General features: G+C 39.2%; 1 protein-coding gene across 4 annotated transcripts in view; it reads left to right on the top strand.

Annotated features, from left to right (window-relative positions):
- ANKRD12 (ankyrin repeat domain 12) overlaps positions 1 to 27,101 on the top strand; it is an 86,013-nt gene that overhangs the window by 36,943 nt on the left and 21,969 nt on the right. For 3 of the 4 annotated variants that reach the window (XM_070940628.1, XM_070940627.1, XM_070940630.1), the window contains exons 3-4: positions 14,823 to 14,970; positions 21,755 to 21,823. In XM_070940628.1, the coding sequence (XP_070796729.1) occupies positions 14,823 to 14,970; positions 21,755 to 21,823 (217 nt within the window). The remainder of the gene's footprint in view (positions 1 to 14,822; positions 14,971 to 21,754; positions 21,824 to 27,101) is intronic. The other variant, XM_070940629.1, reaches the window with a different exon arrangement.

A 27,101-nucleotide genomic window follows, 5' to 3' on the forward strand; every position in this document is an offset into this window, starting at 1 on the left:
TGGGGGCGCCGTTCGAGGCCCCCTGCACCCTGTTTTGGGCCTGGAAAGCCTCCTGCACCAACCTGGAAGCCAAAATGGGTGGGGCGCATGTGCAGGGGGGCAGAGTGCATACGCAGGGAATGCATGCACATGCACAGGAAACGCATGCACGGGGGACACTTGCATTGCATTTTGGGGGTTGGGCACACACATGTGCATTCACACACACACTTTGGGGACTCAGCACCAAAAAAGTTAACCATCACAGGTATAGGGTTTCCTGCCTGAGCAAGGGGTTGGACTAGAAGACCTCCAAGGTCCCTTCCAACTCTGTTATTCTGTTATTCTATTATTCAGGACCTAAAAATCATGATTAGACAAGAGTCGAGAGAAACAGTAACAAACTTTTGATGGCTGAGATTTTGTTCAGGCTAGGATATAAGAATACTTTGTTCTGAATAATAAAAAGGTACATAGGAAGGTTTTGATTTTGCATTATTATAAATCTGCTTAATGAAAATTGTACTACAAGAGCGCCTAGATAAAATATTCGCATGATTTAGTGGTGGGAATGCTTTAAGATTGGGTTATTTGTCTCATCTTGGCTTTTGATGTCTACTGCACAGATTTTTCTCATTAATTAGGTAACTGAACAGTCAGTTTTCAGTTTCTGAAAAATGATAATTCTCTGGGAGCATATCTCTTTAGTGTGTTAGATTAAATATATAGCAGAGGCTCTCCAATTGAAGATGCATATATATTATTTTACATTTATCAATGTTGTGATACATAATTAAGCTCTTCTGTACTCCTTTGGATCATTTTCTTCCTAGTAGTCTCTCGAATAACTAGTAGAGCTGTTTTTTCTGGAATAAAATGAACTTTCTATCAACAGCGTGATCAAGGAACAATATCTGACAACAATTTAGCATGAACACAGAATTAATATATTTTATCTTCTGAATTAATGTGTTCAAATATTGTTGTAAATTGTTGCATACTAATATTCCTGTGTTTGCCTATTTCAAAAGACTAATACATTGTTGTAATAAAACATACATTTATAGCTAGTCTACTGAGTGTAAATAAGGAAAATTTAATTGAGGTTTTTAAGACTGACTGTGCCAAAATTGCAAAAACTTTCTGTTTGTAGGTATAGCGTTTTTTATTGCTTCTGCATTATGCTACTGAGAGATTAAGAAGAAATTGTCCTTTTAAGTCACTTTGTGTTTGAAAAGGGTAGGGGTTTTCTCCTCTTTGAAAGCTTGGCTTGAATTTCTGACTACAGTAGTGTTCATCAATAAGCTATCCTGAAGAATAAAATAATCTAATAGCAGTTTTCTATAAATGTATACTGAAAGAAAGTTCTAAAGAGTCCATTTGTCCTTATCCTGTAACAAATGTTATGGAATTTCAGTCAGAATCAATGAGGACAATTCATGCAGTCATATCATTTTTAATTGATATGATTGCAACAAAGGTTTACTTCTGAATACAGATAGTCTTTGGTAAACAACAGTAATTGGGACCAGAATTTCCATCACTAAGCAATGTGATAGTAAAGCACAACATATCATGACCACATTGCTTAGCGACAGCAATCCTGGCATGCCCCACTGCCATTGTTAAACAAGGATTATGAGTTATTAAGCAAGTCCCAAGCTGTTTGCAAGCAGGCCAGCAAGCAGTTAAGGTGCAGTGTGAGCATGGTGGTACTGGAGGTGGTTGTTGCCAGGTGGTGAAGGGTGGTGAGTGGTCTGCAAGGTGCAGCGCAAGTATAACAGAACCAAGTGACTGGTCCCGAGCAGGGGAGGATGTGGTGAGTGGCACATACCATGTTATAGGGTAGCTTTTGCAGGCAGAGAATAACATTTGTTCCCTATGACTATCATTAAGTGTTGTACCTTATGATTCTTGATTAGCGTACCTTTTCTTTTATGTACACTGAGAGCATATACACCAAGACAAATTCTTTGTGTGTCCAATCACACTTGGCCAATAAAAATTATATTCTATTCTAAAAACAACAAGTGGTTGTTAATAATGTGAATTAGGTCTGCAAAGTGCATTTTCTATTGGAAAAAGATATATAGTTAGTAGCATTTTATGCTTTCAAGGAACCCTTCCATTAGCATTGTCAATTATAGTAGATTAAATCCAGATTAGAGCAAAAATAAACAGATGAGCCTTTAGACATTGTTCTTAGAAAATTATTTATTTATAAGGCATACATGCAGCTTTACATAGTTAGACAAAAGATAGAGCTGAAACATGAAGAGTTTATCTAATTGTAATTAGGTGCAACCAGTTAATCAGCCAAATCTTTCCTTGGATCTAACAATTAAAACAGATTTTTAAACAAGTTACTTAAATGTACCGTATGTTACAAGTTTAAATTCTAGATTTATGAATATCTTCTGTTACAAGATGCAAACTCAGTAGAGGACTTCCTTTCATTTCACTGCTGCCTCATCTCAGCAGTGATATGTTGTCAGGATCATCTTTAATACAGTATGTAGATACAGTATAATGTCATAGCTGGTTGTTTCTAGTCTAGAAAATCTTGCATCTGTGTGAGTTTAGCTATTTTCAACTTTAGACCTTCCAGATGTGTTCCATTATTAAAAGTCTCAACCAACGTACAATTAGTTTATCTGTGTGTCATGCTGTGTTATTTGTATGCCTATTAATGATCATACCTTTTAAATACTGTTTTAAATTGCATAAGTGAATGAGGTTTCCTTGTCATTATTTCATATAATAATGACTTTGGGACTTTGAGGGATTTTTGAAAGAAATCTTTATGATTACAGGAATATTTTAAACAACAGCAATCTTACTCCAGATAATTTAACTATAAAAAAAATCAGATAATTTAACTATAAAAAAACCATGAAGGAGAGCCTTCTCTGTGGGGGCACCGACCCTCTGGAACGAGTTGCCCCCGGAGATACGGTGGATCCCGGATCTGCACACTTTCTGCCGTGCTTTAAAGACATTTTTGTTTCATCAAGCTGGGCTGACCTGACCATATTTTTAAATTGTTTTAATTTTAAATTGCTAATTTATGGGTTTTAATATGGGGGTGTTTTAACTGTAGGCCAAATTAATTTAATTGGTTTTTAATATTGTTTTAATTTTTGTATTTTCTGTATTTTATCTGCTGGCTGTTCACCGCCCTGAATCCTTCGGGAGAAGGGCGGTATACAAAATAAATAAATTATTATTATTATTATTATTAATAATAATAATAATAATAATAATAATAATAATAATAATAATAATAATAATAATGGATTTGAGTACAGCAAAAACCACTGGGAACATCAGGTCGAGAAAGTTTTAGAGAATGAGAAACTCAAGATCTTGTGGGACTTTAGGATTCAGACTGACAGGCACTTGATCCACAACACACCTGACATAACAATAGTTGAAAAGAAAAAAGTATGGTTCATTGACATTGCAATACCTGGTGATGCACGAATTGAAGATAAGCAGCAAGAAAAAATCACAAAGTACCGGGACTTACAAATTGAAGTTGAGCGACTGTGGAAAAAGAAATCGTGTGTTGTCCCGATTGTAATTGGAGCCCTTGGAGCAATACCCAAAGGGCTACCCCGCTATTTAGAAATTCTAAATTTGCCGGACTTGAACATTTTGACTCTACAAAAAACCACCTTACTCGGAACAGCTTATATCGTCCGACGATACCTTAACAGTTCCTAGGTCCTTGGTTAGGACTCGAGCTGCTGAGCTATTAACCAGCCTCAAAGGCTGTGAATCTCACTAAAGATTAACCAATAAATAATAATAATAATGAAGAAGAAGAACAATTTATAGCAATTTAGCTATGCAGTATTTAACATAATTTGGGATGTAAGTTGTTTTGTTTTATCCTTGACAGATTTTTTTAAAAAAATTAAAATTCCAATGATGATTAGAGGGATGGATGCACTTAAGAACATGATGATGGGATTAAAGAGGGGAAGGAGGACGAAAGCCTATCCTGGATGATGTGGCTTGAATTGAACCTTGAATTGCACTCTGAACCATATTGGCAATCAATGACTTTTGTGGAATAGAGATGTTACATGTGTTAAATAACTAGAACCATTTACTATCTATGCCAATGATAAACCTTTTTGATGCTGAGTGCCCAAAGTGTGCGCGCGAATGCACGCGTGCGTGCCTGAACCCCCAAAATGCAATGTGAGCACCACCCATGCATGCGCCCCGTGCATACGTGTGCATTCCCCGTGCATCTGTGTGTGTTCCCTGTACATGTGCGTGCATTCCCCGCACATGTGCCCCACCCCCCTGCACATGCGTTTTGCCCCCACGTGCCCCATTTTGGCTTCCAGGTTAGTGCAGAAGGCTTTCCGGGCCCAAAACAGGATGCAGGGAAGTCTTGCATGGCGCCCTCATATCCTGTTTTGGCTTCTAGGTTGGTGCAAGAGGCCTTCCAGGCCCAAAACCAGGCACCAGGGGCGTGCGTGCACCCCCAAAATGCAATGTGAGCGCCCCGCACAAATGCGCCTGGCCCCCCACACATGCGCTGAAGAGACCCGAAGACCAGCCGGCCAGTGGGAGACGCACATGCGAAGTGGAGCTGGGCTGGAGCGACGGCTGGCGTGCCCACAGAGAGGGCTCTGCAGGCCATCTGTGGCACGCGTGCCATAGGTTCGCCATCGTGGATTTATACTGTTGCATTGTACACCAGTTCAAGCTTCAGAATGCTTTTAAAGGGCAGCCCCATATAGAGTGTAGAGTTCAGACTGGAGATCACAAAGACATGAGTAACAGTGAGCAGGGATTCCTTGTCCAGGAACAAGCACTACTGCTACACAACCGAAAGGTGTGCAAAGACCTCCTAGCTATGGAGCAGGAGCTATGGAGCAGGAAGACCCCCAGATTGCGCTCTAGACCTGTTTGAGGCAGTGCCACCTCACCCAAGACCAAGAGTGAAAAGTCTCCAGCACCAAAAGGTTCAAACACAAAAAGCCAATCAGTCTTGCTTTTGCTGAGTTGAAGTTATTGTGCTCCAGGCCCTTCAGTTTGTCCTTCTAACTTTAAACTTTAGGATTGCTTTCCTGAGTAGAATTCATTCCATTCATATTTGAAACTAATTCTGGAAATGCGCTGGCATGAGGAGTAGATATAAAATTATTTAAATTCAAGGGAATAAAATTATAAATTAAATTAAATAAAAGTGGCGTTGGTCCTATCTGATACACCCATTTTCAGGAGGTGCTGAGATACTTCAGGCATGGGATGACTCTTGTCTCATAGCTCTTTAGACTGAATTCAAACTGAAGACACACCCTCTGCTGACGTTCCCCAGTTTTGACGATGTTACAGCGATGTCTCAGGACTTAGTATCTGCAACGACACCCCAAGGATACCTTGGACCAGACCTTCCTTAGGGTGGGGCTGGAGTCTCTCAGCACCTCCTGAAACTGAAATCAGGTAGGACCAACGCCCATTTTCCAGGAAGGTGCCTCGAGACTCCAGGCATGGGACATATCAAAGCTGGCTGTCCTCACGAGAGGGTGCCTGTCTGGTCCTGCTCACCGGCCATTCCTAGTGCTTGCTGAAGGAACCTCCTGCCAAAGGCGGCCTCAGCTGACGTGAAAGAGTCCAGCCGGAAGTGCTGGATGAAAGGCAAAGGTGAAGACCAGGTTGCCGCATGACAAATTTCCTCCACCGAAGCCTGTGTCGCCCAGGCTCCCGTAGTAGCAGCACTCGTGGTAGAATGTGCTGTGAGCGCCCTCAGTCTCGGCAGGGCCTGCAAGTCATATGCCTTGGCAATGGTCGCACGAAGCCAACGGCCTACTGTTGATGCCGTAACCTTCTGCCCCATTGTAGCTGGTTGAAACTATATAAAAAGTGCCTCAGTCTTCCTAAATGCCTCTGTCCATTTTATATATATGTATAAGGCCCTCCTCACATCTAGAGTGTGCCATTCCCTTTCTCTGGAGTGTGAGGGATTGGGACAGAAATCCCGTAAAATCAATTCCTACGTTCGATGAAGTCTTGCGAGAATTGACTTTGGGCATAAAAACTGGGTCTAATCTCAATACTACCCTGTCCGTGTGGAAGATGCATAAATCTTCCGTCACAGAGAGGGCGGCCAGCTCCGATATCCTTCTGGCCGATGTTATGGCCACCAAAAAGACCACCTTGTAAGTCAGGAAACTGAGGTGATTAGTCTGTATGGGCTCGAATGGTGCCTTGATGAGAGCCTGCAGCACCTTAGAGAGATCCCAGGTGGGATATCGGTGAACCATCGTCGGTTTTAAATTGGTGGCTCTCTTAAGGAATTTCGGCTATAGACTTTCGAACCCCACAGGGTAGTTTTATAAATCCAGGTAGTGGACGGTCGCCTGGCAGCCTGGATCGTCTGTATGACACTTGAGGAGAAGTTCCTCTCCATCAGAAGTCTCCGCTCAAGCACCATGCGGTCAAGTGTAGCCATTGTGGATCCGGGTGGTAGATGGGACCCTGGCTGAGGGAGACTCTGTTGGGAGGAATCCTCCACGGTATGGCAATCGACAGGCTGACCAGATCCGTGAACCATGGACGTCTGGGCCAGTGAGATGTTATGAGTATCACTTCTGCCCTCTCGTGCAATATCCATCTGACGATCTGTGAGATCAAGGCGAGGGTTGGGAATGCATACAGGAGTCCCCGGGGCCATGAGCAACAAAGGGCGTTGACTTCCTCCAACCCCAGTGCTGGAAATCTGGAGAAGAAGTGAGGCAGTTGGCTGTTTGCTGGGGAGGCGAAAAGGTCCAGTATCAGCTGGCCCATCTGAACCTATATCTCCCTGAACAACTCTGGCCGCAGGCGCCACTCCAAATGGTCTACGGTGGCCCTGCTCAGCCAACCTGCACATTATTCGAGCCCAAAATGTGCTCCGCCTTGATGGATAGTAAATTATTCTCCGTCCAGCAACATAACAGCTTCGCCTCCGTCATAAGTGACTTGGAGTCATGCCCCACTGTTGGTTCACGTGCGCCTTGGTGATGGCGTCAGTGAGGAGGAGTACATGATGGCCTGCAATCTGCTGATTGAATTCCCTTAGGGCCAAGCGGGCCACCCTCAGCTCTAGCCAATTTATCCTTTGGCGTACATTCGTCTTTGACCATTTCCCCTGGGCCACTAGGTTCTGGAAATGGGCTCACCAGCCCTCCAGGCTGGTGTCCGTGGTAATGATTAGACACTTCTGGTCCTTGAAAAAACAACCCCTCTCCATGAGATTGGATGCCCATCAGCGAAAGGATCTCAGTACTGCTGCCAGGACCCAAACCCTGGCAGGGGAATTGCTTCTGCCTGATCTCTGAAAGGGGAGCAGAAACCACTGCAGAGGTCTGCAGCTTCGTTAAAGTCTTGATGCTCTCCAGGCATTCTGGTGACAGGAAAACCTGACATTCTAAGGTATCGATTATCGCCCTCAGATGTAATAGGCAGGTAACTGGCCTGAGATGGCTCTTCTCCACATTGATGGAGAAGCCATGGTTTTGCAGTCATTGTACCGTGAACCATAAGTCTTCCTCCGCTCGCCTGTGTGAGGAAGATTGCACCAGAATATCGTCCAGATAAAATTGTGTCCAAACTGGTCTGTCCTGAGATGAGCCCCCAGCGGTGCCAAGAGTTTGGTGAACACTCTGGGCGCTGATGCCAGTCCAAGCGGGAGGGCCCTGTATTGCAGATGTCTGCTGTAATAAAAATCTCAGGTACTGCCAGTGAAGTGGAAGAATCGGGACATGTAGGTATGTTTCCGTAAGGTCAATGGAGGACAAGAAGTCTCCCTCTCTGATTTTGACTGGAAGCATCATGGCGAGACAGTCGGGGAATTAGTGGGCTCCGACAAGCTCCACAAAAACCCGGACTGACAAGCCGCTGCCGAGAGGTCTTTGGACTGGAACCATCCTGTAGGGACAGAGAAGAAAGAGAGGCACCTCGGAAGACCAAGAGGAACAGGCAAGTTCCTTAAAGGTCAGAGGAAACTCTCCCTGACTCGGCAGCGGGGGCGGCGGCCATTGCAGCCACCAAGAAGCTGGGGCAACCAGACTAAGTATTGAGCAGGAATGGTGACTGGAACAGAATTTTGAAGCCGGATGAGTGACAGCCAACTCATAGGCGAAATAACAGAAAAAGATTTTTAAACTTGAAAGACCCCCAGCGTAATAATAGCAGCTAACGGGCATGGGGGGAAGAAAAGAGGATGTTTGAAGTGGAACTTAAATGGACAAAAACCCAAAAAGAAAATTGACTTTCGAATAAAATTATTTGGAGATCTTTAAAAATTCAGAAATAACCCCAAAATTGGCTAAAGGATTGGAAAGAAAATAAGTAGATCCTTTTTTTTTTTTGAATGTGAAGAAAAACAAAAGAGAAATTGGAAATTAAGCCCTGCAATAGAAGTGTTGTACTAAAAAAAAGAGATGGGGGGGAAACATATTGTTTAATTTGGACTGGACTATAAAACTGATTTGGCATTTTCAAAGTTAAAAAGAAGAAAAGAAAAACTAGTAAGACTGTTAACATGGATTAAAACAAAATGGATATTTTGTCAGATTGCTGATTGGAATTGTGGATTGTAAAGAGACATCTTCAGGAGAAATAAGAACATTGCAATTTGGAACTTTTGTATTGGAAAATTCTGAACTTTAATAGTGATAACAGCTGTGAGAATTTTTGAGGAGGATTTCTTTGTCTGCAAGCGGCTTGACTTTGGAAAAAAAAAGGAATACAGCGAAACTTTTAAATTGGAATAATACCAACCTGGAAAGAATAAAATGGCGCAGGAAATTAGAGAAATGATGAAAATGATGTCCTTGTCATGGAAAACAGAAATAAGAGAAATAATTATAATGTTACATGGAGAACCAAAACCTGAGGATCCAAAAATTGTGATAGAGCATACTTAAACTGACAAGGAAATAACAACGGAGAAGCAAGACACAGAGACTGAAAATAAAGAAGAAGAAAAAGACAACGAGATTGACTATGGAAAACTAAATGATTATGTGGATAGTAACAATAAAAAGGAGGCTTTTAGAGATTACATTGGGATTAACAATGGAAAAAACAGAGAGGGTGGAAAGAGACAAAGAAGGAAAGAAGGGTGGAATAGAAAAAATAGAAAAAATTTAAATGATTACACTGGAATTAACAGTGGAAAGACAAGAGAGAAAAAGGGTGGAAAACAGCAGGAAATACAGGGCAAAATAGAAGAGTCCAGGACTTTGAAATACAAAATGATTACACTGGATTAACAGCGGGAAAATAAGAAAGAGAGAAAAGAGATGGGGCAAAATAGGAGAGTTCAAGAGTTCAAGCACAAAAGAAAAAAGGGGAAAGGAAAATGGCAAAAATAAAAACAGAAAGGGAGAAAAGAAGAATGAAATGAAAGAGGAATATGCTATATATATTTAGAATTGAAATATGAATTGAAGTAAGAAATAATGGAAAATCATATGAATGTATAAATGAATAACAATTGGAACATTTTTATCTGCATTTCTGGAATTTAGATAATGATAAGTTTTTAGAAATATGAATAAGTTTAATAGATTAGAGAACAACAGCTAGATTATTTTCAAATCTAGGGAAATTGTAATAATTAAAATACTTTTAATGGTATATTGTGGTGAAAGCAGAAATGATTAAGTTGTGGTTTTGAGGAATATATGGGGTTTATTATTATGTAAAAAGAAAAGATGGCTACATAATTAACTGACTTTTTAAGAAGTTGGATTGTATAGAAACTGTAATAATTGGAATATTAATGTCAATATTCCTGGAATCTACACAAAGAAATATATGGGGAAAGTTATTTGGTTTATGATTACTATATAAAGAGAAAAGATAGCTATATAACTAACTGACTTTTATTAAGATGTTGGATTGTATTATTTAAGAAATATATGCTAAAAACAATTGGGTTTATTCTTATAAGAAATGAATGATTGTAACACCACATAATTAATTAATTTGTATTAAGGTGATGGATATTGAAATAGATGACAGTGGAAAACATGAGTAATTATAATAAAGGAATATTAGGAAATATTAGGAATATTAGGTGAGATTTTAAATTTGAGGGGTACAACATAGAATGGAAGAGAAAAATTGAAACTTGGCTAAGATTAGAGGTTAGGATGAAGGGTAATATTGGGTTTAAAAAAAATAGAGTGAATAAATATTATGGCAAAAAGGAAGTATAGAAATTGTAATTTAGTTGAAATGACTAAAAACTGTTTAAATTTGTGAACTGGCCAAATACTCTGTTCAGAAAAAATACATTGTATGTGTGTTTGTGTAAAAAATAAAAAAAAAAAACTTTTTTTTTTAAAAAAAGAAGTCTCCCTCTCTGACGTTCTCCAATATCGATTGTAGAGAATGCATCTTGAATCTCCGATACCTCAGATACTTGTTTAGGCCCTTGAGATTGAGAATTGGTCTCAAACCCCCCACCCCCCGAAGCTTTATGAATCATGAATAGTCTGGAATAATATCAGTCCCTTCTGTTCCTCTCAAACTGCCTCCACTGCGTGGATTTTCAACAAATGCTGGATGGCAGTGTCCATGATCTTTCTTTTGGACTCATCCCTTGATCTGGGACAACGGATAAAAAACCTCGGGGGAGTTGCAAGAAATTTTATGGAGAGACCAGATTTTATGGTCTCTCTCACGCAAGCATCCATAGTAGTTTGTTTGGTCTACAAAAAGACCTAGCTGGCTACCAATGGGAGCCCTGACCCTGGAATCATCGGGAGTGGCGAAAGGTTGCCACTCCCTCAAAAGGGTCGCTTGTTCAGTGGTTGCGACCTGTTCCTGTCCACAAACCCTTGTCCTGGCTGACTGTACTTTAATAGGTAATATTAAATAATTTTAGATAGGAAAAAATGGAATAGAATAATATCTTCTCCCTAAATTTTAGTACAAAATAATAGAAGATGCCATATATACAACAGTAATTTTGCTTAGAATATGAAGTCACATATGTGTTTGTTCAAATAGGCACATAGATGCTTGTTTCTTCATATTGACCTTTTTAAAAAAATATAGTCTATACAGTTAATAGAATCAAATGATTGGTAAGTGATTTATACTACCATCTGCTAGAGGTATTGAAATGTTTCAGTACTACTATGCATTTGTAGTTGTTTTTTGGTCCTGTTTTATTCTTATCTTGTCATAAATTTCTCAGACCACTAATTTATTTTGAGCTGATTTTATTAGATTATTAAAGTACTTTTTTAGGAAGTAGTGGTAGTTGTGCATAATTTACAGACAGAAAAACATAAAAATGAGCATTCAGAATTCCATCATAATTTACCTTGTGAGCCCTGCATGTGCCTTTACAGGCAAAAAAGATGGACTTTAATCAGATCCATATTCTAGGAAAAGGCAGGAAGCCTGCTTAATATAACCTTTATTTTAAAAATTCTGAGATTCAGTAATGGCTATTCTTAAATATAAACTGAAAATAATGAGAAGGAATCGGCTTAACTTATTTAAAAACAGAACAATATTACATTAACTGCACATTGAGGTCAAGATTATTAAACTGGAAGCAGTTTTAATCATAGCACTACAATGTATTGGGCTATTGGTAAGAATGTCTTACATGTTTTATACAATAATAAATTTAAGATTGATCTGTAGCTAATTGAGGAGGTAGGTAATGCTGCCTGTTATCCCTGTATTTTTATCTATAAAAATAGAAGATACTGTATCAGGCTCTAGCATTTTGTTACAACTATTTTTTCAAAGGTTTCACAATAAAATTTAATAATCTTACTAAAGTGTTATAAATTAAGGAACAGTTTACAGCAGCAGTTCTCAACCTGGGGGTCGCGACCCCTTTGGGGGTCGAACGGCCATTTCACAGGGGTCGCCAAAGCCCTCTCTCGCCCACCCCCACGCCTTCACTCACCCTCCCTCTCTGCTCTGTGGGATCGCCGGCCGTTCGCTTACCCCGCCCACCCCCAATCTATTGCTGTTTCCTGAGTCCCAGCTGATGGCTAGAGGAAAAAAAAACTGTTTAAATTCTTGCTGCGGGGCTTGAAAGGGCCGCCCTATAGCCAGTGGTGCAGCTGAACCATTTGTTAAATTGCTGGCTTGCCCCGCCCCTCCGCACCACTATTTATTGCCAATAAATAGTGGTGGGCGAGGGGCGGGGGAGCCAGCAATTTAACAAATGGTTCGGTGTTTTTTTTGTAATTTTATTGGCCCGTGGAGCTTCAGCATAGGCTAATTAGCCCTTGATTAGATCAGCTCCCGACTCTCAGCTGAGTTGCTCTCAGCTGTTTTGCTCAGGGCTCTGCTGCTTGCTCGAGCAGATTTTTTTCCCCCTAGCTATGCTGAAAAACAAAACTGAAAGTAAAGAGGCTGTTGGCTTTGCTGTTGCTGCAAGTTGGAAAATTAGGCAGGCAGATTTCTTTTTCCTCATCAAAAAAGGTAGGTGCAAACAATGGGAAATTTAGGAAAAAAGAGGAGAGTTCAAGATTTTAAAACACAAAAGAAAAAAAGTTCTATTTAACTAGGGAATTGTAATAATTAAGATACTATTAATTGTATATTGTGTTGAAAGCAGAAATGGTTAAGTTGTGGTTTGGAGGAATATATGGGGGAAATTATTTGGTTTATTATTATTGGTAAATATAATTAATTGATTTGTAAGAAATTGGATTGCATGGAAATAATTGGAATATTCATGTTCATATTGATTAATATACAAAAAAGATAGTTATATAACTAATTGATTTATATTAAAATGTTGAATTTATATTAAACAACTGTAATATTACATAATTAACCAATGTGAGGATGGATATAAAAATAGATGACAATGGGAAGGGGCATAATATAGAATAGAAGGGAAAAATTGAATTTGATTAAGATTAGAGATGAGGATAAAGGGTAATATTGGTTTTTTACAAAAATAGATGAGGAATAAATATGGCAAAAAGGAAATATAGAAATTGTAAATTTAATTGAAATGACTAAACACTGTTTAAATTTGTGAACCGGCCAAATACTCTGTTCAAAGTGTTGGAAGAAATCTCCTTCTAGGTTCTGCTCCAAGTGGGGAAAAAGACACTGGAAACATGGAGACTGCTTGGAAAGATGGTTTAATGGTGGACAGGATCACATGGCTTGAGTTCCTGAACAGAAAAGGGCAGATACAGTAAATTCTCGGGTTTTTATGCTCTCTCTGGCTCTGCATTTCTTGGGGCCACGAAAGAGTATCCTGATTGGTTGTCAGACTCCCAGGGGGTGGGGATCTTAGCTAGCCTTGCTGGCTGATGGTCACATGTGCTTCCTAGGTCACATGTGGTGAGTTTCTGTTGCTAGATGGGTAGAGAGCTAATCCTATCTTTATTGGATCTTAGGCAATTCCTACTATGGCTCTGCCTGAAGGAGGTAGATCTTTGTTATGTAGAATAGACTGGCCCAGGCCTTAATGGCCCATTGACAAAGGGTGGGGGCAGGAAGATGGGAGCTGCTTCAAAATATGCTTATCCCAGGGAAATATAATATTCTGCCTTTTTCATATTTCCTAAAATATTTCACTCTTTCACTTCCAGGAAAGGGGTGGGTGCTAACTTCCTACAAAAGAAAATACATTGTATGTTTGTATGTGTGTTTCTAATTATTGTTATTTATTCATATTTATTCTCTTATTCCTTAAAGTTTAACAATTCATTCTTTATCTTAATATCTTTATATTTGTTTAGGGTTGGCTTTCTTCCCTTTCATCTTTTTTATTGTACAGCAATCTTTCTCCTCAAACCTACCACCTCTCTCTTTTCTTTCCTTCTTACTTTCTCTTCCTCCCCCTCTTCTTCTCCTCCCTACTTCCTCTTCTTTTCTCCTTCTCCTCTCTTCCTCCCTCTCTTACCCTCACTCCTACTCTAATTTCCCTTCCCTTCCTTCATCCCTCTCTATTGCTGTATTCTTTTATGCATATGGACTACTCAGAGGGCTGAAAAAGTTATTTCTGACTGGTCCTCGCACTTTTGACCAGTCCTCGAACTTACGACTGTCCTCACATTTTATGTTTTTGCCCTATCTTGTCACCATGGTGAAGAGAAGCAGTTGTGAAATGAGTGACATGGTTGTTAAGAATGCTACAATGGGCATAAATGATGACCAGTCATAAGTGCGAAGACCGGTCAAAAATGCGAGGACCTGTCAGAAATCACTTTTTTCAGCCCTCTGGGTAGTCCTTTTGTGCACATGGACTACTCAGAAGGCTGAAAAAGTTATTTTTGACTGGTCCTCGCACTTTTGACCAGATCTCGAATTTACGACTATCCTCACATTTTACGTTTTTTGCCCTATCTTATCACCATGGTGAAAAGAAGCAGTTGTGAAATGAGTGACATGGTTGTTAAGAAAGCTGCACGGGCATAAATGTGAGGATGGTCATAAGTGTGAGGACCAGTCAAAAGTGCGAGGACCTGTCAGAAATGACTTTTTTCAGCCCTCTGAGTAGTCCCTATACACATAGCCATGGCCACCCAGTCACATGACCAGCTAGCCACGCCCACCCAGTCATATGACCTCCAAGCCACGCCCACAAAATAAGCCACGCCCACAGAACTGGTAGTTAAAAAATTTAGAACCCACCCCTGGTTGGGGGTCACCACAACATGAGGAACTGTATTAAAGGGTCGCGGCATTAGGAAGGTTGAGAACCACTGGTTTACAGGGAAAACTATTGTTGGTTAATTGAATTGAAGCATTCAGTGAATGTGCTTATTTTGTTTATTGTCAGTCTTATGCAAACATTATACTTATAACAGTATATTTTTTGTTTATATTAGAGCAAAGACAAGATTGCCTCCTACAGCAAAACTGCAAAAGTGGATAGAAGTGATGTGGGAAAGGACATGAAAGAAAAATCTTCCATGAAACGTAAACTTCAGTTTAATGTTAGTCCACCTAGAAATGAAGATCGAAATTCAGATACAGGTAGAGCCCTTTTTGTTTTATTTTCTCTTTTCATCATGCTTGTAATAATTTTGTTAAATTGGCTTGTCACAAAATATGAAAATTAATAGTGAAATAATAATGAAATATCCCATTTGTTAGCTATTACTCCAGCAAACTGTTTTTATTAAATTATAAGGGAAGCTATTAAAATGTTTCAATTTCTACAATTCATAGCAACTCTACCTGCTATGCATCTCTTTTACAATCAAATTGACACTTTATAGCAGTATTTTGGGCATTCCTATTATGTATTTAAATAAATTGATACCCATAAATATCAATGATGAACACAATTGCTAATTGTAAGTGATGTGTTGGCAGAAAAAGAGAATCAAATGCATAAAGAGCACAATCAGATATTTGTCATAAAGTAATGTATTGATACGTAAATATAGAGGACACAAATCATTTACATATAAGCATCTTTAAATCTCACTTATTTAAAATATATATTTAAATGTATTTTTAAATCTATCAATTAAAGAGTCAAAATGTTCATTTGGACAGATGATATACTCAGAAATGATGTGGATATGCACTCTGTTGCTTAAATTACATATTCCATTGTTTTAAAATATCTAATGATCATTGGGACACGATGGCTCAGTGGCTAAGATGCTGAGCTTATCAATCGAAAGGTTGGCAGCTCAGTGGTTTGAATCCCTAGTGTCGCATAATGGGGTGAGTTCCCGTTACATGTCCCAGGTTCTGCCAACTAGCAGTTTGAAAGCACGTAAAAAATGCAAGTAGAAAAATAGGAATCACCTTTGGTGGGAAGGTAACAACATTCCTTTGGCATTAGTGTGCCAAAGGACACTAATGTGTGCCTTTGGCATTAGTCATGCCGGCCACATGAACACGGAGACGTCTTCAGACATTGCTGGCTCTTCGGCTTTGAAACGGAGATGAGCACCACCCCCTAGAGTCGGGAACAACTAGCACATATGTGCGTGGGGAACCTTTACCTTTAATTATCATGGTCTTTTAGATTTTGTATTTTATTTTCAGTGAACTGTAAATCTAATTTTCAAGATGTGTTTGTGCTTGCCTGATCTTTCAGTATGTTAGTGTCTAAGGGAAAGTAGCAATATTTAAGTTCAGAATATATGTATACAAAAGCACTTCAAACCACACTTAATTCTTTGTTGACTTAATTAATATATAAAATGAGTCAAGCGTGTACATAGGATAAATGAGCTGTCCCTAAGCTTTCTGGCTCTGTGGACCTGCAGTGGCGGGGATGGGAGAGGAGATGGTTTTGTGCGCGCTCCTGCCATTTGCACAAATGGAGCTTCAAACACTCATGCTCTTCCCTGCCACTTGCCTGGCCCCGTTCCCAAAAGGCTGCAGACTGAGTCCAGGCTGCGAACTGGGGATTGGGGAACCCTGGTCTAGATCAAAGGAAACACTCCTTAAGAGATTATAACTCATTACAAAATAATTTGGTCTACATGAGCTTCATTGAGATAGTTTCTTTCTCGGTCCATCTCCTCTTCCCCCTCCCCGAATATTATGTTTTTATACTTACATTTGCATTCATGGTGAAAGGTTTGTTTGATAATTGTCTGCTGCTTTTTGTATTGTTTTTGGTTTAAATTTTGTTGGAAGATTGCTTCTACATTTCACATGCATAATATAGGGCTCTCACGGTATTTTCCTATTTCCCATGTTAGCATTACATGGACCTAGTAAATATCACGTGAGGATTCATCCTGACTGTGATGATACTCAGCTTCCATTTCCTAATCCTGAAAGTAAGGACATTGAATTAACATGAAAGAAAATTTAGTTCTTTGTGGGTTTGGTTTATTTGGTTTGTTTGGCATGGAGACAATAAAAGCAAAGATTATTTAGGCAATTAAGAATTGGGTGATTTGATGATCTAGAAATATATTAAGATGTTATTTAAGGATTCACATTTTCTTTGTGCAGAGGAATACTCCTAGATTTTTTAAAAAATAGTGCTATTCATAGTGTCCAAGAATCTATTTACTAGCTGTGTCCTTTCCTGGGGAGAAAAAAAGTCATACTCTCCTATTTTTGTGTGTGTGAATGTCCCTTTACCTATCTCCTCAACAAAGCTGTTTTTAAGGAACTCTATAAATTTAAGTTGGTTCAAAATATAGGTAGCCCTTGTTTAACAATAATTTGTTCAACAAGTTTTCAAAATTAAGATGGTGCTGAATGAAAGAACTTATGATCTGTGCCCAAAGTTGCTGCACTCCCAGAATCACATGATGAAAATTTGGGAGTTTAGCAGTCTACTTGCATTTACAACCAAAAGTATGCTGCAACTATCCCTACCCAGCTATCTGTTCCCCAATCTCAAGCACCCACCCAGCCCACCAGCACACATAAAACTGTCTTGGCCAGGAGGCCTCAGTTGCTCCCCTGCCTATGAGGAGACCTCAAGCAGTTACAGGTTCCCAGCACACACAAAGTGTCCCACTTACCTTTGCAGTTTTCTGCAGCTGCTATCAGGTGTGCCCAGCCACTGAGGGGCACAGCCTTCCTAGTGAATCCACCTCATACCATTTGGCAAATGGGTGCATTCTTGCAATCTTTCTAAAGCTTAATATCTATGGAGATTCTCAGTCATCCAGGTCATGGTTGTCCCAAAGATGCTTTTTCAAGAGGCAACTGGACTTTCTGGTTTTTCTTTGAAGATGTTTTGCTTCTCATCCAAGAAGCTTCTTCAAAGAAAAACCAGAAAGTCCAGTTGCCTCTTGAAAAAGCATCTTTCAAAAGCTTACTTCTACAAATTGCATGATTTGGTGAAAGTGGTTTTCAAAGCACTATGAGAGTGGGGTCATGGTTGTGATGGTGGTGATGGTGATGGTGATGTACCGTGAACTTGGTGTTGACTATTAACAAGCCTTTAGCTAAATTTTCTCCAGAATGATTTGTCCTCAACCTAGTCCTTCAGATCTTCCAATATTGTACCAATCTGCCACTGTGATTGAGTTTAGCTATCTTATCCTCTTTTTTCTTTTTCTTCCTCCTTGAAGGAAATGCTTAATTGGTCAAGAATGAACATATATTTCCTATAATGCTTCCAAAAATGTAACAATAAGATTAGACAGGTTTGTGTAGTTTCTTGTTAGAGATTCCTAATTACTATAGTTTTTTGAAACATAGGAACCTATTTTTGCTTTCAAGAAACACAGAAGAAAAGCTTTGAACCACATGTATTTTGTCCTCCAAAAAACTGGGTGATTCAATCTATTAATAGAGTAAAATTTACAAATTGCTATTTTGTAGATTGCAGATGCAATAGTCAAAACCTGTCTGACTAGGCCCTAATATAAAAGCTGAAGTTGAAGTTGTTCCTTCAATATACTACCCTGTTTCCCTGAAAATAAGACATCCCCTGATAATAAGCCCAACCGGGCTTTTGAGCGCATGCACTAAAATAAGCCTCCCCAAAAAAATAAGTCCTCCTTGAAAATATTTAAACGCAGAGCTGGAAATCAGGTAAGACGGCAAGAGGAACCCCATCTTGCTCCATGTACCCCAAAATAATAAGACATCCCCGAAAATAAGGCCAAGGGCTTATTTCGTAGTTCAAAAAAATATAAGACAGGGTCTTATTCCTAAAACAGGAAACACGGTAACTGCAGCTGAAATTGTCCAGAACAGAAACTTGAATTTATGTTATATTAAACAACTACGATAAATCTTCATGAATGCTATAATTTGTGCTATTTGTATAATAATATCTTTATACAAATTATTATAATCTATAATTTATACCATTGTTTTTATATATAGCTGAATGTTGCAAACAAATCTAGTACTCCTGCCCAGTGGTGGGTTTCAAATTTTTTTTACTACCGGTTCTGTGTGTGTGGCTTGGTGGGCGTGGCAGGGGAAGGATACTGTAAAATCTCCATTCCCACCCCACTCCAGGGGAAGGATACTGCAAAAACCCCATTCCTTCCCAATCAGCTGGGACTTGGGAGGCAGAGAATAGATGGGGCTGGGCCAGTCAGAATTTTTACTACCGGTTCTCCGAACTACTCAAAATTTCCGCTACCGGTTCTCCAGAACTGGTCAGAACCTGCTGAAACCCACGTCTGCTCCTGCCTCTTATTTTCCCAACAACAACAACCTTGTGAGATTGATCAGGCTGAAAGAAATTGACTGAATCATGCAGCCAGTTTTCATACCTAAGGGAGGCCAAGAGCATACCATCTCTGGTTTCTAGATCAGCACTTTAACTAGTTATCTAATGATCTACATTGTAACAAATAATATACTTTTAGATTTAATAGAAATTCAAAAGTACACAGTCATCAACTTATCACCACAATTGAAACCAGAATTTCAGCACTTTAACCATTACACCGAACTAGTTATCTAATGATCTACATTGTAACAAATAATGTTCTTTTAGATTTAATAGAAATTCAAAAGTACACAGTCATCAACTTATGACCACAATTGAAACCAGAATTTTCATTGCCAAGCAAGATGATTGTTAAATGAGCCACACCCATTTTAAGATCCTTTTGGCCACATTTATCAAGCAAATTACTACAGGTTAAATGAATCATTCTGTTGTTAAGTGAATTTGATTTCTTCCATTGGCTTCACTTGCCAAAAGCTGGCTGGGAAAGTTGCAGATGCCAATCACATGATCCCAGGACACTACAAGCATTGTAAAAACATGACAGTTGCCAAGTTCTTAAATTTTGATCACATGATGGTAGGGATGCTGCAACATTTGTAAGTGCGAGGAACAGTTGCAAGTCATTTTTTTCAGTGTGATTGGGCTCAAAACAAAAGATTGTAAATTGAAGATTAATTGTAACTCGACTCTCCATCTTCTTAATTATCATCTTGAAATGTTTCTTTGTGTGTGTCTGTGTGCATGTATCTGTATATTCTTTAATTTGAGGTTTTCCTCTGTTATTTAATAGTAACATGCTTTTATGAGAAATAAATTAATATTTAACTAGTAAGAACAAACTGTATTTAAAACCAGAAATAATTTTGGAAATGTAATTCAGATTCTCATGGTCATGAATTAAGTTTTTAATAATCGTGATGCAATTAAAAAAGCACATACATGCATGATTTTTTTCTCTCAGAAATTTATAATTGTTAATGTTTGTTGCTGCTGATAATGTGTAATATATTCTGACTATTTTTAAAACTTCAACTAATTTCCAAGAAAATTAAACAATATTGGTTATAAATTACATTAAGATATGCTTACTGGCCCTTTGTGCAGTTTATTATTATTTTTATATTTTTACTAATTTTAAGATGATTGAAGGCATAATGTAGTGTTCCCATTTAGAAACTGAGGAGACCCAAAACAACATATACAGTATATTTAGCTTCATAGCCTTATTTAATATCAAATATTTCTTATGCAATATTAACATTTACTCATGGGTTTGCAGAACTTTAATGGGTGAATTAATTTAACCCTCTTTCTTTGACTCTCGATTTAGGCTTAATTGTAATAAATTATAATTTTCATTTTAGATTTAATAAAATGATATTTTATTAAACAAGCTATAAATCGTATTTTCAAATATGATTAAGCAGTTATAGTGGCTGATTGGATTAGAGCCATTGAAATCCAGTCAACCTTCAGGTATGAAAATTCCCTAAAACAATTTGGATCAGTCACTAGTATTCAGTCTGTCTTCCACGGAGAAAAAAAATGCATGAGAAAATGATATTCCATCTTTTGCCCTTGGTAAAGTAAAAGGAAAAATCTAACAAATTGTATTTTGTTATAGAACTATCTCAGTTCTCTCTAATGACGCTATTTCATATTGGTGGTCCTTTAGGGCTTTTTTCCAGTGCAGCACATTCAGGTTTTTAAAGATGAAAGTAAATATCAGCTATACCTTTCTATATTTAAAACTTTATATGATCTCTTGAAGGGACATGATCAAAAGGTCAGCAATTCAGCGGTTCGAATCCCTAGTGCCACATAATGGGGTGAGCTCCCATTAATTGTCCCAGCTTCTGCCAACCTAGCAGTTTGAAAGCATGTAAAAAATGCAAGTAGAAAAATAGGGACCACCTTTGGTGGGAAAGTAACAGCATTCCGTGTGCCTTTGGTGTTTAGTCATGCCGGCCATGACCTCGGAGACATCTTCGGACAGCGCTGGCTCTTACCACCCCCTAGAGTCGGAAACAACTAGCACATATATGCGAGGGGAACCTTTACCTTTATGATCTCTTGAAGGAAAAAATTTCATCTGAATATTCTTGTAGAAATATGATTTAGCTAAATCTGTGCAAAAGCTTTTCTTTCACTTCATCCACCCCTCTCCCTAATTGGCAAAATATAATAAATATGCATAGAATCAGTGAAAAGCAGTGAAGTCTTTTGGTATAAAGTAGAAGCAGATAGTTACTGAGCCAATCAACATCTGAAAAAGGTGTGCCAATTTATAAATAAGAGAAAGCTGGTACTAGTTAAGATGATAACTTTCATATAAAACAGCACTAAAGTGAAGCACTAAAAGGAAATTACATCATTAATGTGCTTCCTTTAATTACTATTCAGTATTTCAATATAACATTATCTATATTTATTTGATATCACCAATGTGTTTAATGCAAGTAGGAATTATTCTAGAGTTCGTTAGGGATCTTTAAATGACACTGTAATTGGTGATAGATAGATGCTACAAAAAATCCAAAATATCATGTGAAGTGTATCTATCTTGTATGCCACACTTCCTTCCTCTTGCTCTTCTCCATCCCTTTCTCCCATGTCTTCTTCATTCTATAGATTCAGATCCAGGACATACAAATGAAAACTGTGGGGAGAGATTAATCCCTTCTTACAGGACATATTCAGGTAAATAGATTACCAGGTGTACTTATTATAGTTGCTTCTTTAAAATTGTTAATGTCATCACAGTAGTTGTTTATTTTCTGTACTAATGAACAGCCTGCAGATAATGTACTTATTAATATAAATGTAATATTACTTTTTTCATTGGAAAATTAAAAATGCAGATTAAACTTCTACTATAGTATTTTTCCATTCCAGTGAACACCTGTGGAGGAATATGGCAGTTACCATGAAGTAACCACTAATTTATTAGTAATAGCAGTTTTGATTCCATATACAGTTGCATCATTTATATAAAAGTAATATCTAGAACAATTTATTGATGGTAGTGAAGCAGGAAATCTAGTTTCACATCTAAAACTTTACATGTCAGTTAACTGCCCACAGCCAGGAGTTCAATCCTGAGACTCAGCTTTCCATCCTTCTGAGATCGATAAAATGAGGACCCAGATTGTTGGGAGCAATATGCTGACATTGTAAACCACTCAGAGAGTGCTGTAAAGCACTATGAAGCAGTATAAGTTTAAGTGCTATTGCTATATTAACTCAAGCAAAAATGGATGGGAATGATATCAATTTAGCAAATATTTTTTCTTTAACTCTTTTCTCATTATATGCACTGACTTGGGCTAAGTATTTGTTACATTAACTCCAGGCTAACATAATTGAGAAGTCCAGGCCTAGCACCTAAGGAATGGGGGGATGTGATGGTTTGGGATTATTTATTTATTTAATTTAGTTATTTTATTAAATTTGTATACCGCCCTACTCCCGAAGGACTCAGGGCGGTGAATAGCCATAAAATAAAACACATAGATACAAAATTTAAAATAGAGATAAAACAAAATTAAATTTGGCTGAACCATTTTAAAACCCCAATAGTTAAAAAGAGGAAAATTTAGGTCAGGCCAGCTTGATGGAATAGGAATGTCTTAAGCGCGCGACGGAAGGTACACAGATCCGGGATCCTCCGTATCTCTGGGGGGAGCTCGTTCCAGATAGCTCTCCCCTGGGGGCCGCCAGTCGACATTGTTTGGCCGACGGCACCTGGAGGAGCCCCTCTCTATGGGAGCGTACTGGTCAGTGGGAGGCTATTGGTGGTAGCAGGCGGTCCCGCAAATAACCAGGTCCTAAGCCATGGAGCGCTCTGAAGGTGATAACCAAAACCTTGAAGCGCACTCGGAAGACCACCGGGAGCCAGTGCAGCTCGCGCAGGAGAGGCGTTACATGGGAGTGCCACGTCGCTCCCATCACCACCCGCGCGGCCGCACTCTGCGCCAGTTGGAGCCTCCGAGTACTCCTCAAGGGGAGCCCCATGTAGAGAGCATTACAATAGTCCAGACGGGAGGTGACGAGGGCATGAGTGACCTTGCGTAACGAGTCCCGATCCAGAAAGGGACACAACTGGCGGATCAGGCGAACCTGATGAAAAATCCTCCCGGTCACGGCTGTCAAGTGCTCTTTTAAAGACAGCCGTGAATCCAGGAGGACACCCAAGTTGTGAGCCCTTTCCGTGGGGGCCAATGATTCGCCCCCAATAGTCAGCGATGGCACCAGCTGACTATATCGGGACGTCGGAAACCACAGCCACTCGGTCTTGGATGGGTTGAGCCTGAGCCTGTTTCTCCCCATCCAGATCCGTACAGCCTCCAGGCCCTGGGACAACACTTCAGGGGCATCGTTGGGGTGGTCTGGGGTGGAGATGTACAGCTGGGTGTCGTCAGCATACTGATGGTAGTCCATCCCGAAACCACGGATGATCTCGCCCAGCAACTTTACATAAATGTTGAACAAAAGGGGTGAGAAGACCGATCCTTGTGGCACCCCACATATAAGGGGCCTCAGGGTCGACCTCTGCCCCCCTGTCAACACAGACTGCGACCGGTCGGAGAGAAAGGAGGAGAACCACTGTAGTACGGTGCCTCCCACCCCCAACTCTTCCAACCGGTGCAGCATGATACCATGGTCGATGGTATCAAAAGCCGCTGAGAGATCTAATAGGACCAGGACAGAGGAACAACCTCTGTCCCGAGCCCTCCAGAGATCATCCACCAACGCGACCAATGCCGTTTCCGTGCTGTAGCCAGGCCTGAAACCCAACTGGAATGGATCTAGATACGTCGTTTCATCCAGGTTCTGGGGGAGCTGTCGCGCAACCACACTCTCAACAACCTTCGCCACAAAGCGAAGGTTGGAGACTGGACGATAATTAGCCAATATTGCCGGGTCCAGGGAAGGCTTCTTGAGGAGAGGTCTCACCACCGCCTCTTTCAAGGCGGCGGGAAAGACACCCTCGCCCAATGAAGCATTTATAATCCCCTGGAGCCAGCCTCGCGTCACCTCCCGGGAAGCCAGCACTAACCAGGAGGGGCATGGGTCCAACAAACATGTGGTCGTGTTCAGTCTACCCAGAATCCTGTCCACGTCCTCAGGGGTCACAGGATCAAATTCATCCCAGATAACATTCTCAGGACCTGCCTCCGTCATCCCCGCTGGATCTACCCAATCGGAGTCCAGATCTTCCCGAATCTGAGTGATTTTGTCATACAGATACTGAACAAAATCCTTGGCTCTTCCCTCCAAGGGGTTCTCCCTTGCTTCCTGGTGGAGCAGGGAGCGGGTCACCCTAAACAGGGCGGCCGGGCAGTTATCTGATGACGCAATAAGAGCAGCGAAATGAGTGCATTTCGCTGCTTTTATCGCCACTAGGTAATTCTTAATATGAGATCTTACCAGTGTCCGGTCAGATTCAGTACGACTGGCCCTCCAACTACTCTCTAGGTGTCTTTTCCGGCGCTTCATCTCCCTCAGCTCCTTGGTAAACCAAGGAGCCAGGTGAGATCGGCGCCGGGTCAGAGGCCGCAAAGGCACGACTTGATCCAGAGCTCCAGCGGCCGCCCTATCCCAGGCTGATTAGTTGCCCATATATAATGATATACCCACTTTCTGCAACTAGTAGAGTTTTTGTCAGGCAGAAGTGGAGCGCTAGGGTGGAAAGAGCAATGAAACTCTTCCATTGGCAAAAGAAGCTTCTGAGAACTAGGATTCTGAGCTGCATTTAAGTATTTGTATTGGTCTGTAAAATAATTGTAAAAGTGTTCTTAATGCTTCTGTTGCTAAATATGTTTTCTGCAAATGTAATACAAACAATGTATTTATACAAGGGGTATATATTTCTTAGAAAATAATTTACAATGATAAAACATGCCAGACAAGCTTGACCTCTCTGTTTTATCAGGTTTACAAACGCACCATGTGCAAGACATTCAGGCTAATAAACATGGCAATTCTACTTTTTACTCATAGCTATGCCAAACTAATACAATGACAGTATTAAAGATGTAAATTACTCTGGTATAGTTGTTCAATATAAAATTTATTTTCAGAAAAATAAAAATCTACTAAATGTAGTTTGAAAGGCAATATACAGTACAGAAAAAATCTTATCCATAGCAAAAGCATTTTTCAGGTTTCACATACTTTTGATACAATACAACAGGTCAATAATTAATAGTAAGTTTATGTGATGTTTAAAAAACTAAAAAATCTATTTTTATTGAAGAATTTCATTTCCCTACAGTATGTAATAATAAATACGTCACTGTAAGATTTTTCCTATTATATTTTGTTGCAAAACTGCAAACAAAATATCTTTTTATTTTTGTGTGCTTTTCTGTGTGCTCAGTGAATGGGGAAGAGATTTCAAGATTTCTTAGATAAAATCATTGAGGTTTGAAGGAAAATGTATAGCCCAGTAAAAGATGAGAAATTAAGTCATATGGCTATAAGAAGAATTGCTGATTAAAATAGGTGCAAAAAATGTTGAGAAGTTATTGATTGAGGCATATTAAGCCTCACCTCATTTCACCTTTAGAGAAACATGGTTTCCCATCAATTCTCTCCTGGTTCCATGTACATCCAATTGGTGTACCTGATCTCACAAGATGAAAATTATTCATTTATTATGAAGAAATATCGAGACAATGTAGTTATAATTGGGAACTCAACTTACTGTCCTATACATCATAATAAAAACAGAATAAATCCTGTTGACAAATTTGTAAAGAGTTATATAAGTAACTGAATCATAATGCTCTTGATTATGCAGTCATATTACTAACAGTACATTTTTCTTCATGTTATAATGTTGCTTCCAAGAAAAATACCATACAGAAAATATCAGTATGCGTACTTATTTATGAAACGTTACAAATTATAATTATAGCAAAAGTACAGTTAACAAGGATAATGAAACTCAATTATAAAAATAATTACTTTTATTTATGAATTTCCTATGAAAATTATATTTATTTAGGATGAAGATATGGAAATTACTATCCTGCAATATTATTATTTCTGAAGATATTTATTTTGTATCACATGATATAAGTCATATAATCAAGCTAAATCCAATTGTCAAATAAACCAACATGTCAAGTAAAATACTTATAGAATATGGCATTACGTGTAAAATGTTATAGAAAGGAAATGCTGAAGTCTTATTTTTCTGTATTCCATCTTCCCCAATTATTTTTTTCCAGATGTTTTTGCCAGTGGAGGGAAATATTATTTTAAATCATGATGTTCCATTATGAAAATAAGTAAAATAGTTTTTAGTTTAAAAAAATATTCTCTCACTCTCATGATGGTGTGTTTCTTCTTCAATATCTGTCTTCTACCAGAAGCCTCAGAGTTTGAGGTCTGTGGAGATACTCAATCATCCAGGTCATGGTTGTCCCAAAGGTGCTTTTTCAAGAGAAAGTCCAGTTGCCTCTTGAAAAAGTACCTTTGAGTCAGAGTTTGAGGATTCTGTGCAGTATCTTAGCTATTCCTAGCACTGTGCTCTTCTGGACAAATTGATCTCATGTTGTTCCTGGGTTATGTTAGCACCACTCTCCCATTTTAGGAATCACAGCCTAAGTAATACTCCTATCACCACTGTGAGCACTTTGGCCTTTGCTTTCTACATCCTCTCTAGTTTCTTCTTCAGGCCCTGGTACTTCTGCTTCTCATATTCCTTTTTCCTGATGTTTCTGTCACTTGGCACAATTACATCTATCATCATTGCTTTCTTCTGGTCCTTGACTATTATCGCAGTGTCAGGTTATTTGGCCAATATATATCTGTCCATCAGGATCTGGAAGTCCCACAGGATCTTAGCTCTGTTATTCTCCATGACCTTCTGTGGAATCTCCCATGGAGACTTAGGACAGTCTGGCCCCTACACTGTGCAGATGTATACAATGCCAAATTCTTGGTTTTGTCATTCAGTGTATGCTGT

Source organism: Pituophis catenifer, unplaced genomic scaffold (assembly GCF_029215685.1).
Source record: "Pituophis catenifer annectens isolate HBS135680 unplaced genomic scaffold, rPitCat1.0.hap2 SCAF_3, whole genome shotgun sequence".
Classification (NCBI taxonomy): Eukaryota; Metazoa; Chordata; class Lepidosauria; order Squamata; family Colubridae; genus Pituophis; species Pituophis catenifer.